Here is a 13,075-nt window from a genome sequence, read left to right on the forward strand (position 1 = left end):
TTGAAAATCTGTCTGAGCGTAAATATATACTACTACCATGAGAGAGAAAAGTGTCTGAGCGGATGCAAAAAAGGGGCGTTGTTACGGCACATTTTGCATCTTGCTGATGGGCCAATGTCGGGAAGTAAACAAGGAAGTCGATGCTCGGGGAAAAACACATAAACTAGTTAGATGTCAAAAACATTCTTTTGTATTTGAAATATTCAACTAACCAATATTTAGAAGTAATAATAATAACCAATTTATGCTTTCACAGGTTTTTCGGAACTGACTTTTGTTCGCCACAAAAGAAATAAGATTAACATATTTATCCCGGAGGAGTAAAAAAACGATAGGACGACTTAATCATTTGGCGAACCACGCCTAAATTCATTAGCGTACGGTATGTATAAAATAAAATACTGAATACTGACAAATAGCACTCGAAATCACGAAACCATGTCTGAAATCTCTCCGCCCGTCAATATTGTCCGATGATAATATTGTCAGCTTATAATTGGGACAGTTAATTTACAATCATTGGTTTTTACAATCAAAGATCAAAACCGGCGTAAAAGATAAAAATCAGAATAAAATCTCGAATTCACTCTCTAATAGCCGTCTTTAATATATGTCGCCCATATGAACGCATAGTTCTCCCAGGGATAAAAAACCAAACGTTGCGTAAGAATTAGTCCTTGTAAAAAAAGAGAGGACGGGCGGAAATAGCTCACCAACATTAGAATGCCTAGCATTTTGGATGCCCATTGTATTTGTATTAAAAATATCCTATATTCGACAATTCGTTAAAAGTATTCGAATTATTCGATTCGATAAAAATATTCTATTTTGCCCATCCTTGCGATCTATAATCATACCAGTAATTAGGCAGAACGCGTTGTAGCACAAACACTGATGCAATGAAACTTAATAATAAAACCTTCATTTAGTAAATTCAGGATAATTTCATATCTCGAACACAGAAACGGTTATTTTTCGGATAGTTTCTGCGGTCTGAAAAGTCGAATGAGTCGTTTCGACATAGTAAATGCTACGATCTTTGCCATCAAATTATGCTCGGGCTTTGCACGGAATCCATAATGTGAAAAGATTCGTTCATCGGTGAAAATTGTTTATAACAACTTAGCAATAATAATTAATTGTTGTGATGAAATACAATATTGTGAGGTGCTCCGAAGTTGGGTCTCGTGTACATTATTGTAAGAGACAGTCATAATATCGGTAACTATTAACCATCCATTTCAAATACAGGATATGTTATTTTAACAAGAATAGATTTTTCCTTATCTGATCTTCTATGTTTTTATTTTATAGCTAAATGGCTTCAATAGTATGAAATGTTCTTGTTTTGTGATAGGTGTGCCGCGAATATTTAAATAGCTAAATAGTGTGCCGCGACATAAAAAAGGTTGGGAACCACTGGCTAGTGTGAGAGCCCTAATCTGAAATAATACGCCCATTGAATGAACGATTATCTAAGAACTTGAACACGTTTATTAGTAAAGTATAGATGAGCTGAGATTAAGTTGCCCCACCCCACGCGACTGGCCACGCAGTTGACGATAACAACATATACCTGAAATATACACACTCGCATATTTAAGAAAAGCAGAACTTTAATTCACACTGGTAAGGCAATGGAAAAAAAATTCAGATGTACATGCAGAAGAGAGTATTCTGTGTAAATCTATACCTTTGTCACGGAACCAATATACAGAAGGCAAAAGTGAAGGTAAACATGAAAAATAAAGAAACTTGATTGGCACAATTTTGGCTAAAACGACATTTGTTAAGATCGACAGCATGGTAATCTACATGATTAAAATGATTTGCAGTGATATAACTAATGAAAAACAGACAAGAGACGTATTGTATAGCATCCGTTCACATGCCAGAAAAGAACAGCTTTACGAGTTTTAACATATTATTCCTTTGACTATCACGTGGGGAAATTCAAAAGTCTGTCACAATAGCATGTCAGATTGGTATTAGGCATCAATAAAAATGTCTTTGATCTTACATTCAATTTGGCAGTCATGATATCCAGTCGCAGGTTCTAAAATCTAAACGAGCGAGGATGGTACCTGTCGATAACGCCCAGTAGGTAAGGACAATTCTTTTCCAGAAGCACTACTTCCAGGTGATGTTTCTGAATTATGCCTCACGCTCACTTGATTTCCATCCGCCGTAGAATTGTAGCTAGATCCGTAGACTAAGTTGTACGTCGGTTCATAGCGAGTGAGTGTTGGATATAGATCATCTGGTAACACAACACAAGAAAGATCTCCTAACACAGGCATTGGTGGTGGAAAATGACTAATTTCTGTTGATGTATCGCTCGGGGCAACTTCAGGAAGAGGCGGTGGAGGAGGTAGAGGCAAGTCGTCGATATTGGTTGAGTTAGCCATTATAGCACATTCCTTATCAACATTTTCTAGCGAGAATTCTTGCATTCCTCTTTTATCTGAATACCTTTGGCGTGGTAGACTCCCTACAAATTGATAAATAAAACAAAATTAAAACAGGTTATATCGCTATTTTGAAATATGATGAAATGTTAAATTACTATGACTACATGCGACCACGATTTAAGTAAAGAATAACATTTTTAAGAGAAATTTAATATCTTTAGCAGAAAAAAAATCTACATTATAAAATTAAAGTATTTAAATCACAATCCATCTATCTCTATGATAGCTGAGCATATTTTTATGTACCAAATCTGATGCTTTTATATTGTTTGCGCAGTTTGGAGCAAAACCCGACAAGAAGAAGAACACAATAAAAAATGAGCAACCTATTTTCAGATGATACTAGTGTAATATCGCACGTCTACTATACAATGTTATAATATTCTGACATGATCCTATACTCACAATTGAAATTTCAAAGAAGTATGAAAATAAGTACAATTATACAGGCAGGCTATATATTAAATAAATGTTACGTAGGTATCAGCTAGAAATTCTTAGATAAACAACTTACCATAAGCGCTTTTATATAATTCTGTTCCCAAACGATCAAATTTGTGATGGAGCTGAGAAGGCTGTTGTGAGGGCGGGTCGAGAAAAAAATTGGAACCACGTGATCTCGGAATAGTGTAAACCATTTGCTGTCTTGTGTCAGATTGTGTGTTCTGGGAACTTGCACCTCTTCCACCGGGAGGTTCTGAATATTGCCTTGACAAAAAATTGGTCATTTCTTCTCTCTGACAAAAAAAGAATATTATTAAGTGAACGGGGTCTACAACGAATAGTGATACTGACAAATAATTCTGATTGTATCTATTTGGATGTACATTGTAGGTACATATTTTCCTCTGTGATTAATACACTGCTGTGCATATGTACGTGTTTAAATATTTTCATTTTTACTGCGTGCTGTGCTAGTCTTCGTGTAGGCCTATATTTAGCCAATCTGAACTTGGTAATTATTTAAATTACACTTTGCCAATTATATGTATTATAGATGAATTCTATCGTCCGGGCATATGGTGAATCGTTTATCCACGATTGCCCTAAGCATTTTGTGCCAGGGTACCTGGGTGAGAATCACCCGTGTTCGCATGTTTTAGTCTTTCCAGTCATTACATATTTCGCTTTGGCCAAATTGTTAGATTATCTTTTCTGGGCATATCGAAAATTCATTATTGCTGATAATGTAAGGAAGGTACTTTTTATTAAAACATTTTTACGGGAGAAGTCCAACTGAATCAAAACAATAGCCTAATTGGCATCATTCAGTATTAAATACTGAATGACAAATTTTGTCTGTCCGATAATGCTATTAAAATTTGTATTGACACTTATGTTTGTTAGAATAACTATTGTACGCCGAGAGTGACGACCATGTTTCGAAATCAAAACAAAACCCGAAAACAGCTCCGGCCAGCTTCAAATAAAAGGGTCGATGTAGCTCACAACATCGAACGAATTTTCCGACCATAAAAATAGAAAGTTCACGTCGTCTTACTAATGTCGAATTTTTAATGGTGGATGATGATTCCGATTTCATGGATCCGTCAATTGATCTTTTGCTCTGGTCGCGCCCTTCTGATTCTAATGTCGATAGAAGTCCATCGCCCCGAGCAAACGTATCAAAAGTTGGGACGTTACATCTTACGCCTGGATAAAAAAATCATTACAATTTCGTCTAATTATAAAGAATATAAGAGGTTGAATACGATTCCATATCTTTATTATGGTATGCGACAAGTAATATATTGAAACGGGCTACCTCGCAGAGTCGAGCAATAGTCTCGCATATCTCTCTCTATGTAACAGCGTCTCTGTGAGAAGATATGCAAAATATTTACTCAAATCTATATGTTAATGATATGTTTACTCACCTTCTGTTACATCAGCTTGTCCGTGCAGCATATGGACATGGCTACCGGATCGCAGTGTATCGCCATCGCTAAAACGATCTTGTGAGCCAACGCTTGACGCAATTCCTTGGTCGGGTATGTATATTAGCTTCGAATTGCCCGCTGTCACGTCTTTATATGATGCATAATAAACATAAAAAGTTGAGTGATATATTATTAAGTATGATAGATCATTATACATTCGAATACTTTCTGACCACTTATTAGTATTTACGCGCACTTGATTTAAAACTTGTGACTTCAGTTTAAAATGGATTTAATAACAGTATGAAGTTGATTGAAAGTGACAGGTAATACATTAAGCTCCCAATTAGACTTTAACTTTAAAAGTGATGCATGCTTGCAGGAGGAGTGTATACTGTATATATATACATTTTTTTGTTTATTTCCGTGAATATGACTGATTAATAAGGAGTTTACAGTGACGCAGCAAACGAAATGTAGAACTCAAGACAACTATTTACGCTCAGACAGATTTACAGGCGTGGGTAAGAGGCGTGGTACAGGGCTAGAAAACGAACATTTTAATTTACGCGACAACATATACATACAAGAGAGCAATGCTCAAATATATGAACACCAAGACCAAAACTAAGCAGTATTGAATCATTTACAGTACCGCTAGCCTGGCTACCATACCACTAAGATGTGATCACGGAACCACGGCACGCAACTTTTCTTATTTTGATGACATGTGTGACTTTCATCACACAAGACTTCAAAGTGAAAAACGAATTCAATAGAGCCCAAAGACATTTTAAAATACAAAAATGAATAAAAATAATAGCCTTCTAGCGACAACATCAAGCTTTAACCACTGAAAATATCAAAACAATAGGTCCAGTAATTGACAAGAAACGATTTTTTCACAACAACAACACAATAACAAAACCATTCATGGGCCAATTTCGTGTCCAATATTGCAACAGTACCATTCGCCAATACCTTGTTCTTCCGCCGGTCTTCTGGTTGTTCTGTTTGGGCATCTCCTTATAACGAAGCAACCAATTGCCAAAATAACTACAGCAAGAAGTAAGCCACACGCAAGTGTTATATATAATATGTTGTTGTAATCATAAACAGTTTCCTCTTTTGCTGTACTACCTGCAAACAGAAGTATTTTTGTGAGTAAAACTACTTTCAGATAAATGTTATTGGATCTGGCGAACCGAGAAGCTAAACGAAAATCTAATGTTAATTAAATTACAATTTCAATTTCCGTCCTAACAGAAATACACTGACTGATCTTTTCTTTTGCATGGAAGCATTCAGAAGTCAATTTCGGAAAAAAATATACAATGATGCGATGCGATAGACTTTAGTCATTTGAAAAACCCATCCCATGCGGGAAAAGGGCGCAAGCGAACAATCTTTATCTTCACGCCCTATTTTAAATACTATCACCTGAGCATAAATTTACATTTTGTTATTACGCTCTATCGGCCGGATAGCAAGGCTTTACACTCTTTACAGTTATAGTCATATATTGAAACAATGTTTAAATAACTACAAATACGGTATTTATACATCACAACCTCGAGTTGAGTTTTACATAACACTTCATAGAACAATTTATACACGTTTTATATTATGTAAATGTGTTGCCAACAAAGAATTTTCCGAGTGACTACTCACGGTGCTGGAGTAACTCTTTTCTTTCTGCCACTATCCACGCTGAACTTCGTAAGATCGAGCCAGACTGCAAGTATTCGCTATCTGCTTCACAAGTTACATGATAAACGGATTCATACATACTTTCCAATAAACGTCTTTTTTCTAGATTTTGTCTGCAAAAACGAGAATTTGTTCAAACTGTAGGTAAACAATAAATAATATAACAACTGAACGGGATGAATGGATTCCGAAAATAAAATATTTTCACATTGAAAATGAGCAATCTATATCCATTGCCGAAAATATCAATCAAGTGCAAACTTGTAATTCGACTTCAGGGAAGGTAAAAAAATAAAGCCAATATGTGAATTGTATAAAATGTGACAATTGTAAATTTAGTAAAAATCGTACTGCTAGGAAGCATCAGATTTGATAAAGTGTCTCCCTGGGGTGAATATTGCCAAGCTTTGGGAACAACCGATGGTCGGTTACGACTTCCTCCACTATCGAGTCCATGCGCCCGAAAGAAATAACTGGCTAACTAATCCCATACCCGACATGGACTGGTGAACGGACGAGTGGCCGTGGTTCCCTATATGATTAATACGTCTTGTCGGCTTTCTTTCCCCTCGGGATAGATATGGAAATACTATCCTATTCCTACACTATATAAGTTTTTATAAGCGTTGGCAAAACTCGTTTGCTTCTTAGCTGTTTTATTATGAATAATCTTAGTTGAGATCACCTTATGTTTAGATTTCGAATAAAATCAGAAAATTATAAATCATTTGATGATATATGATGTGATCTATGTCTATACTCACATCATTGTTTCCTTGGCATTTCTTTTGGTTAATTCCTCTTTTTTGGAGTAATCAGACAAATTCACATTAGTCGAATTTTCGGAAGTGATAATTTGTCGACTTATTTCAGAGATAACTTTGGTTAGATTCGATTTTCCGTTTTTCGAAGTTATGTTCAGCTTTCGGGTTGATACTTCGTCAGCGTGTGGAACGTTTCCATCTGTTTGTTAAAGTAGGTATTGCTATATAAAGCAAGGATGTAGAGATGCACTCTGGCGAGTTTTGCTTATACTGGAGTTAGAGCTAGAGACGAATTTTTGAGATAGAGATGAAATTAAAATTTCGAAAGTCGGGATTTCTGACTTCTAAACGGGTTTTAAGTCGAAATTAAAATTAAATATGACCTACAAAAACCACAAAGTTTTGGTAGTTCATTCACATGAAAATATTTCAATTCGCCTAGTAGGTATTCTGTAGTTTACACGTTTGTAGTATATATATATAATTTCGTTTCCGATAATAAATCTCAGCAATGCTAACCTATAGTTAGCGACAGAAGGTTCATTTTCGGACCTTCTGAAGTATGCGCACCAAGATGGCGCACAACCTGAACTCAGGTTGTGTACCAGGTTACGATTCAGGTTGTGCGACATCTTGGTGCGCATACTTCAGGAGTACCTCATTTTCTTATAGCAACAGATAACAACGCCTATACAAAATTTTTGCAACCGTTCTGCAACTCGATTGAGCGCAATTTTATTGGAATTTGGTACAAATGAATTATAAAAAATGATAATTTTAAGTGCATCTAGCATTTAATCATGATGTTATATTTGAAAATGAAATATCAAATTATACTTTGATTTCTGGATAAATTAAATTTCTGGATTAAAGATAGCATTTATCAGATTTTCGCAATTCTAAAACACTTTTACCAAAATCTTTTTCACTTCTGGTCAAACTTATTTTAGTTTTCGCATTGAACATTTAATACTTGGAATGAACAATTGGTTATTTATAATACATGCCAGTAGAATCGAATGATCCAAAAAATGATCGTTCTTACCCGGTCATTGATAGTAGCTCCTTACATATGGTTATATACCAACGGTCTTATTCGCAGCAGAAATACTGAATAAGCGCCTTATGACAAATAATTTTATAAACACAGAACTTCCGACAGAGTGCAAACGAGTTCAACATGGATTCCAAAGTTGTTTGCTATGTTAATAAATCCTTCTTGGGGCGCAAACCCCTACCCATTTTGCATGGGTGTTTTTGAAATCATTTTTTTTGTCAACCATCAAGCCCTGAAGCTTTTTAAAAGCGTGTGCTAGACTGAGTAAAGGGTTAATAATTAATTCTTAATTAAATAATTTTTATTTCAACGTTTTCGTAAAGTTTTCGCAACAGAACAATACCAAAACGACTATTATAGCATAAATGGTTGAAAATGGTTACACGATTGTATTTACAGAATTATCATGTTCAAGGCTTCAATTAACATTTTTGATGACGTCACAGCTCTAATTATTACTGCACAGACCCCCCATACAAAAAATGTTACTTTTTTCGACGGAAATGCGCGTAGAAAGACGTAAACAATTTCCAATACGCGCAGTTACGCGTGAAACTTACCATTAATTTTTCGTTTTTTTCACATACAAAAAATCTCGATACCTCTGCCAAGTATGGTGCAGTCGAAATCATATTTATCAAAACATCACAGCGCCAGGGATGATATATATGACTGATAATACATGCTAAACCAATAATAAAGGAGTTCATCGAGTCCAGTCAACAATTTTAGACATCTGATAGGCGATTTTAAATCGAGGTTATTTATACGGTGCGTCACGACTGAAAGGTTTCATCGCTTCTCTCTTATGAGTGCATTACGTCAATAAATAGCTAAGAGCGATATTAACAGTAGATTACCCGTCGCTCATATGAGCTTACCGGCGGTCTCAGGGTTCTAATAACATTACTAGCCTGATTCAAATTTGATTTAGAAATATAATAGTGGTTTACTCCAGTATGGTGGTGGCCTATGTGCATTGAGATTATTACACGGAGGTTATTCAAAATGAGTAGTTTAGGTTAGCGCAGAGATTCCCAATAACACTCGCCACGCATAGACGTTTTCAACACATTGAAAAGTTTTGACTTTATTAACCTAACAATTACGATAAGAAAGAGTTCAACATTTCGTGCAAGTGTAATCGATACTACAGTTGAACTTGTTTTCGTGCATGTAAACGACCGTACCGCGATTGAAAAAAAAAAGTAAATTAATTTTATCTATTTTTATAGTTTTATGACATTTTCAAAATGCCGGCACATAAGAAACGAGTTTTCGGAAATGAATTTATATTTCGTGACACATTCTGAAATAGTACAAGACGCCACAGTATGTCGCGACGCACAAACTGGGTTAGTAAATATAAAAAGAATTAGCGCCCAATTAAAAGGATTGAAAAATTCAACTACGAACTACATACCTATCTTCCAGCTTATAACAGCTTCCGAGGTGGCATAATTCGTCTCACACCCTACAGATATTAGATCTCTTCTTGGGGAAACAATCACGCCATCTTTTGGAGCAGGTATCATATCGAGTCGAGACGTAGGCACTGGATATACAGAAGGCTTATCTTATCATTCAAATGAAATACTCCCGACTGTAATTCATCAACTCGCATCAAATTTAGGCCGATGAGTACAAGAAATAAAATATATTTGCTGATAAGTTACCAATAACATTCCGGTCGGGTAACATTATATTTGACTGTGATTGGAAAATTGGACATTGAAAAATTGCACATAAAATGATATGAGTAATCAGTAATCCGTTCAATGTTTAACAGTTTTGGTGAATGGAATTAATTACAAATGAAACGAACTGTTCACGTGATAAAGTTTCAGTCAATACACCAGACTAGTTGCTGGCTATCTTGTCAACAACATTGTAGTACTGATGAGCTAACTTTTGTTTTATAATTCATTTATTTACAAATAATCCAATACATCAGTTACTGCAAATAATTATTTCCATTAATGCTGAAACCAAAGAGATTGATCAGTAATATTCGATATACAATCCAGTGAATAATCAGGTAATACTTGCCTATCACTGTCAGAGTTGCGACACCGGATCGCGCAACGCCAATGACTTGGCATTCAAATGTCAATCCTTCGTGTTTTTGCCAGGACGCGGAGGTAAGTTCGATGTCATACACATCAAGAGACTTGTCACCATCTTTTGGATAGGAAAATCCCAATCTTGTATGACCAGCTGTAGGGATGAAAGTCATTTTTAAAATTCGGAGAATTAAATAATATTCGGAGAATGGAAACTCTTGACGTAGTAACTAAAAACCCGTATCATCGTAAGATTCTTCCGACTTGCAATAGGGAATTTACTCTATTTTGAACAAAAGCAGGTAGGTACTGGGGCAAAGTTTATCTTGTGGAATAAAAATGGGTTGAACAGTATGCAGCGTGCTTCCAAAATTGCGAGCGAAATAAAGATGGACATGGCGTGGGGATGGGCTGACTACATACTGTTTACCATAAACTGTTCACAGTACGTTTTAATATATATAAGTTAAGTTTGGCGTCATTATAACACACAAATTGTAGTAAGGAGGTATTAGTCCACTAAATCCATGCGAAGTTTAGTTTCATCTCACTGCCAGATTAAAAATATTGCCAAACACTCGTACTTGAAGATCTTGTAAAGAGAGCGCTCAACATTCCGTGAACACAACAAGCTATTCAGATAGTTGATTAAATCACAAAAAATAGCCTACCGACTCTCAACAAAATTGTCCGTTTTGAAAATAATAAAATATACAAATCGATTGCGCAAAATTGTTGACTTCTGAATGAAAATAATAATAAAATCCTACGTACGAGGAGGTGGCCAAATTCCAGTGAACACTCCATCAATTGACCACTGAACACGAATGTCTTCAATACCACTGTGAACAAGACACCCAAAGCGAGCAGTCTCGCCTTGCATTACCGTGATGTTGGAAGGACCTTCATATATTGCTTTGTTGTATTTGAAAAAATCATCTTCGGAACATAACACAATACCTGAAAATACAAAAAGGTTATTTACTTTAGTACAGAACATTTCGAAACAATTTGTCGAATCATAAATGTTGCTTTTACTTCACTACTATGACATTTTTAGGTCACGCGCTTATGTCGAAACATATTCGTTAGCGCAAAAACATTCGCTAAGAAAACGTTTGTGTAATTCACCCTGTTGTTTCGAGATTATCTCGTTACTCATAACCGGAAATTTTGGCTGGGCTCAAGTATTTTAATCAAAAATATCTAAAATAATTTTACATAATCTTGCAGGCTTCTGAAATTGTGTAATCAAAAATGAACGAAATATGCAAATAACTAAATAGGACGTTACAGACGTAAAGTAGCTTTTTGAAAATTTTGGATTGGGAAATTATCCTAGCAGAAGACAACATTTTAAAACTTCAAAAATACTTACCAGAGATAAGTAACATGGAAATGGCACTGGGGAAGAATGAAGAAACCCCCATGGTATAAATCCAGAATAGTTATTTACGGTATTCAATTAAAAATATTCTTCGAAATGTACGTTATCGTCATATAAATTTTTCGGCCATGATTCAAAAGAGATTCAGGCATTACTTTGAAAAAGTGATACAGGTTGAAATTGTTTAGCGGTCATTTAGTTTTTTTGATATACCATTCAACATGTCATAAAAATAAGCCTCAACACTCAATCAATGACTGTTTTATTTTGAAGAGGGAACTATCATCGGTAATATGGAAAGCACATCGATACTGTACTCTTATTTAGCTGTAGTAGCTATGACTTGTTGGCTACATTGACATTCATTTTGAATCTTGCTTCACTCTATAAAATTTCTATAATTCTAAACAACTCCTGTAACACTATTGCTAATTGTACGTTCGATTACCTATTATAAAAGGAATATATCCTAGCTCTGCAACACAAATTCGCTGTAGCCGGTGCAAATTTTTTTCTAACCACAGGTCGCTCAACCTCCTGCATTACGTTAATAAATATAACGATAACATTCTTATAACCAAATTCTCCGCGAGCCGCACTACGTTTTTGAAAACAAGCGACAGAGACGGCCGGCCATCGGAATCGGGAGTGACGCTTTGTAGGTCACGCTTGCCGCCCGTGCAAGCGCAGTAACGTTACTCACATCAGTTGTTTCCATCTTGTGCATTATGACGTACAAAAATGAACCCATTACCTTTTTAACAAACCGATTTTTTCTTTTTTGCATCTTGCTGTTTGGCCAATGTTACGAAGTAAACAAGGAATTCGGGGAAACATCAATTGTGATGCCATATGTTTTGAATAATTTTTTTATTAATTTCTTGAGCATTTTCTTAAATTTTATGATAATTTAAATAAATAAAGCAATATCTGAATTTTCAGTTGGTGGGGCCCAATCACTAACATACCGGTGACGGTGAGGCCACAATGCTGTGTGCAGAACTGATTTTACATTTTCCTTCACAAGAAAACCTCCCGTTCTTCCTAGTTTCATTGCTTGATAAGGGTATTCCGAAGAATATTTTCACTTTGTTGAGCCTAAATTGTTGAACATAATAGGATTCGGAATTGACTAATAAAAACAACACTATAAACACCAATAAATTGATAAAAAAAGGGAGAGGATCATAAGGGCTAAAAGCCTATCGACGATGTATGAAATGATGTGAACCCTTGCTCTACATCAGAGGTGGCCAACCAGTCAGAGGCCAAGAGCCGCGTTTTGTACTTTATAACCGTTAGAGCCACAGCCAAGAGCCACATTATAAACAAAAACACACATATGAACATCAGATATAAATGAACGCGGGTGCAAAAGTACGTGCGTGCAAATGTACGCGGGTGCAAATGTGCGCGGTTGCAAATGCCCGCGGGTGCAAATGTTCGGGTGCAAATGTGCGCGGGTGCAAATGCCCGCGGGTGCAAATGTTCGCGTGCAAATATAGGTTACATGGGTTCAAAGATCAGTGGGTGCAAATGTCCACGGGTGCAAATGCCCGTGGGTGCGAATGTACACGGGTTCAAATGTCCGTGGGTGCAACAACCCTAACCTGGTACACATACTATGTTCAGAATGTGCGCTATCATAGTACGAATACTTCGGATGCACCCAAATGTCCATGGGTGCAATCTGTATATGGGTGCGCGGCGGTGTGGCTCAACGGGCTAAGCGTTAGGAATACG

The 13,075-nt window shown here is 36.1% G+C and overlaps 1 protein-coding gene across 2 annotated transcripts; it reads right to left on the reverse strand.

The window, feature by feature from the left end:
• Positions 1–1,604: 1,604 nt before the first annotated feature.
• LOC120328176 (uncharacterized) lies at positions 1,605–12,004 on the reverse strand. 2 transcript variants are annotated; one of them, XM_039394599.2, is made up of 11 exons: positions 11,781–12,004; positions 10,720–10,905; positions 9,932–10,099; positions 9,306–9,437; positions 6,826–7,024; positions 6,023–6,174; positions 5,333–5,491; positions 4,349–4,498; positions 3,973–4,124; positions 2,986–3,208; positions 1,605–2,491 (listed from the first exon to the last, which is right to left on the reverse strand). In XM_039394599.2, exons 2-11 carry the CDS (start codon positions 10,826–10,828, stop codon positions 2,064–2,066), a joined length of 1,872 nt encoding a protein of 623 aa, XP_039250533.2. In that variant the 5' UTR covers positions 10,829–10,905; positions 11,781–12,004; the 3' UTR covers positions 1,605–2,063. The 2 variants fall into 2 exon arrangements, with proteins under 2 accessions (XP_039250533.2, XP_039250532.2); XM_039394598.2 differs by lacking the exon at positions 11,781–12,004 and adding an exon at positions 11,324–11,769.
• Between the last annotated feature and the right edge of the window lie 1,071 nt (positions 12,005–13,075).

The sequence above is a fragment of the Styela clava genome, chromosome 7 (assembly GCF_964204865.1).
Source record: "Styela clava chromosome 7, kaStyClav1.hap1.2, whole genome shotgun sequence".
Classification (NCBI taxonomy): Eukaryota; Metazoa; Chordata; class Ascidiacea; order Stolidobranchia; family Styelidae; genus Styela; species Styela clava.

Excerpts from the sequence above, each read along its gene's own strand:
- LOC120328176 (XM_039394598.2), bottom strand. The coding sequence starts at position 11,375 with ATGGGGGTTTCTTCATTCTTCCCCAGTGCCATTTCCATGTTACTTATC. Across the intron at positions 10,906-11,323 it reads TTCCATGTTACTTATCTCTG|GTATTGTGTTATGTTCCGAA; the intron begins GTAAGTATTTTT and ends TTGTATTTTCAG. Across the intron at positions 9,438-9,931 it reads CGCAACTCTGACAGTGATAG|TGCCTACGTCTCGACTCGAT; the intron begins GCAAGTATTACC and ends CTGTATATCCAG.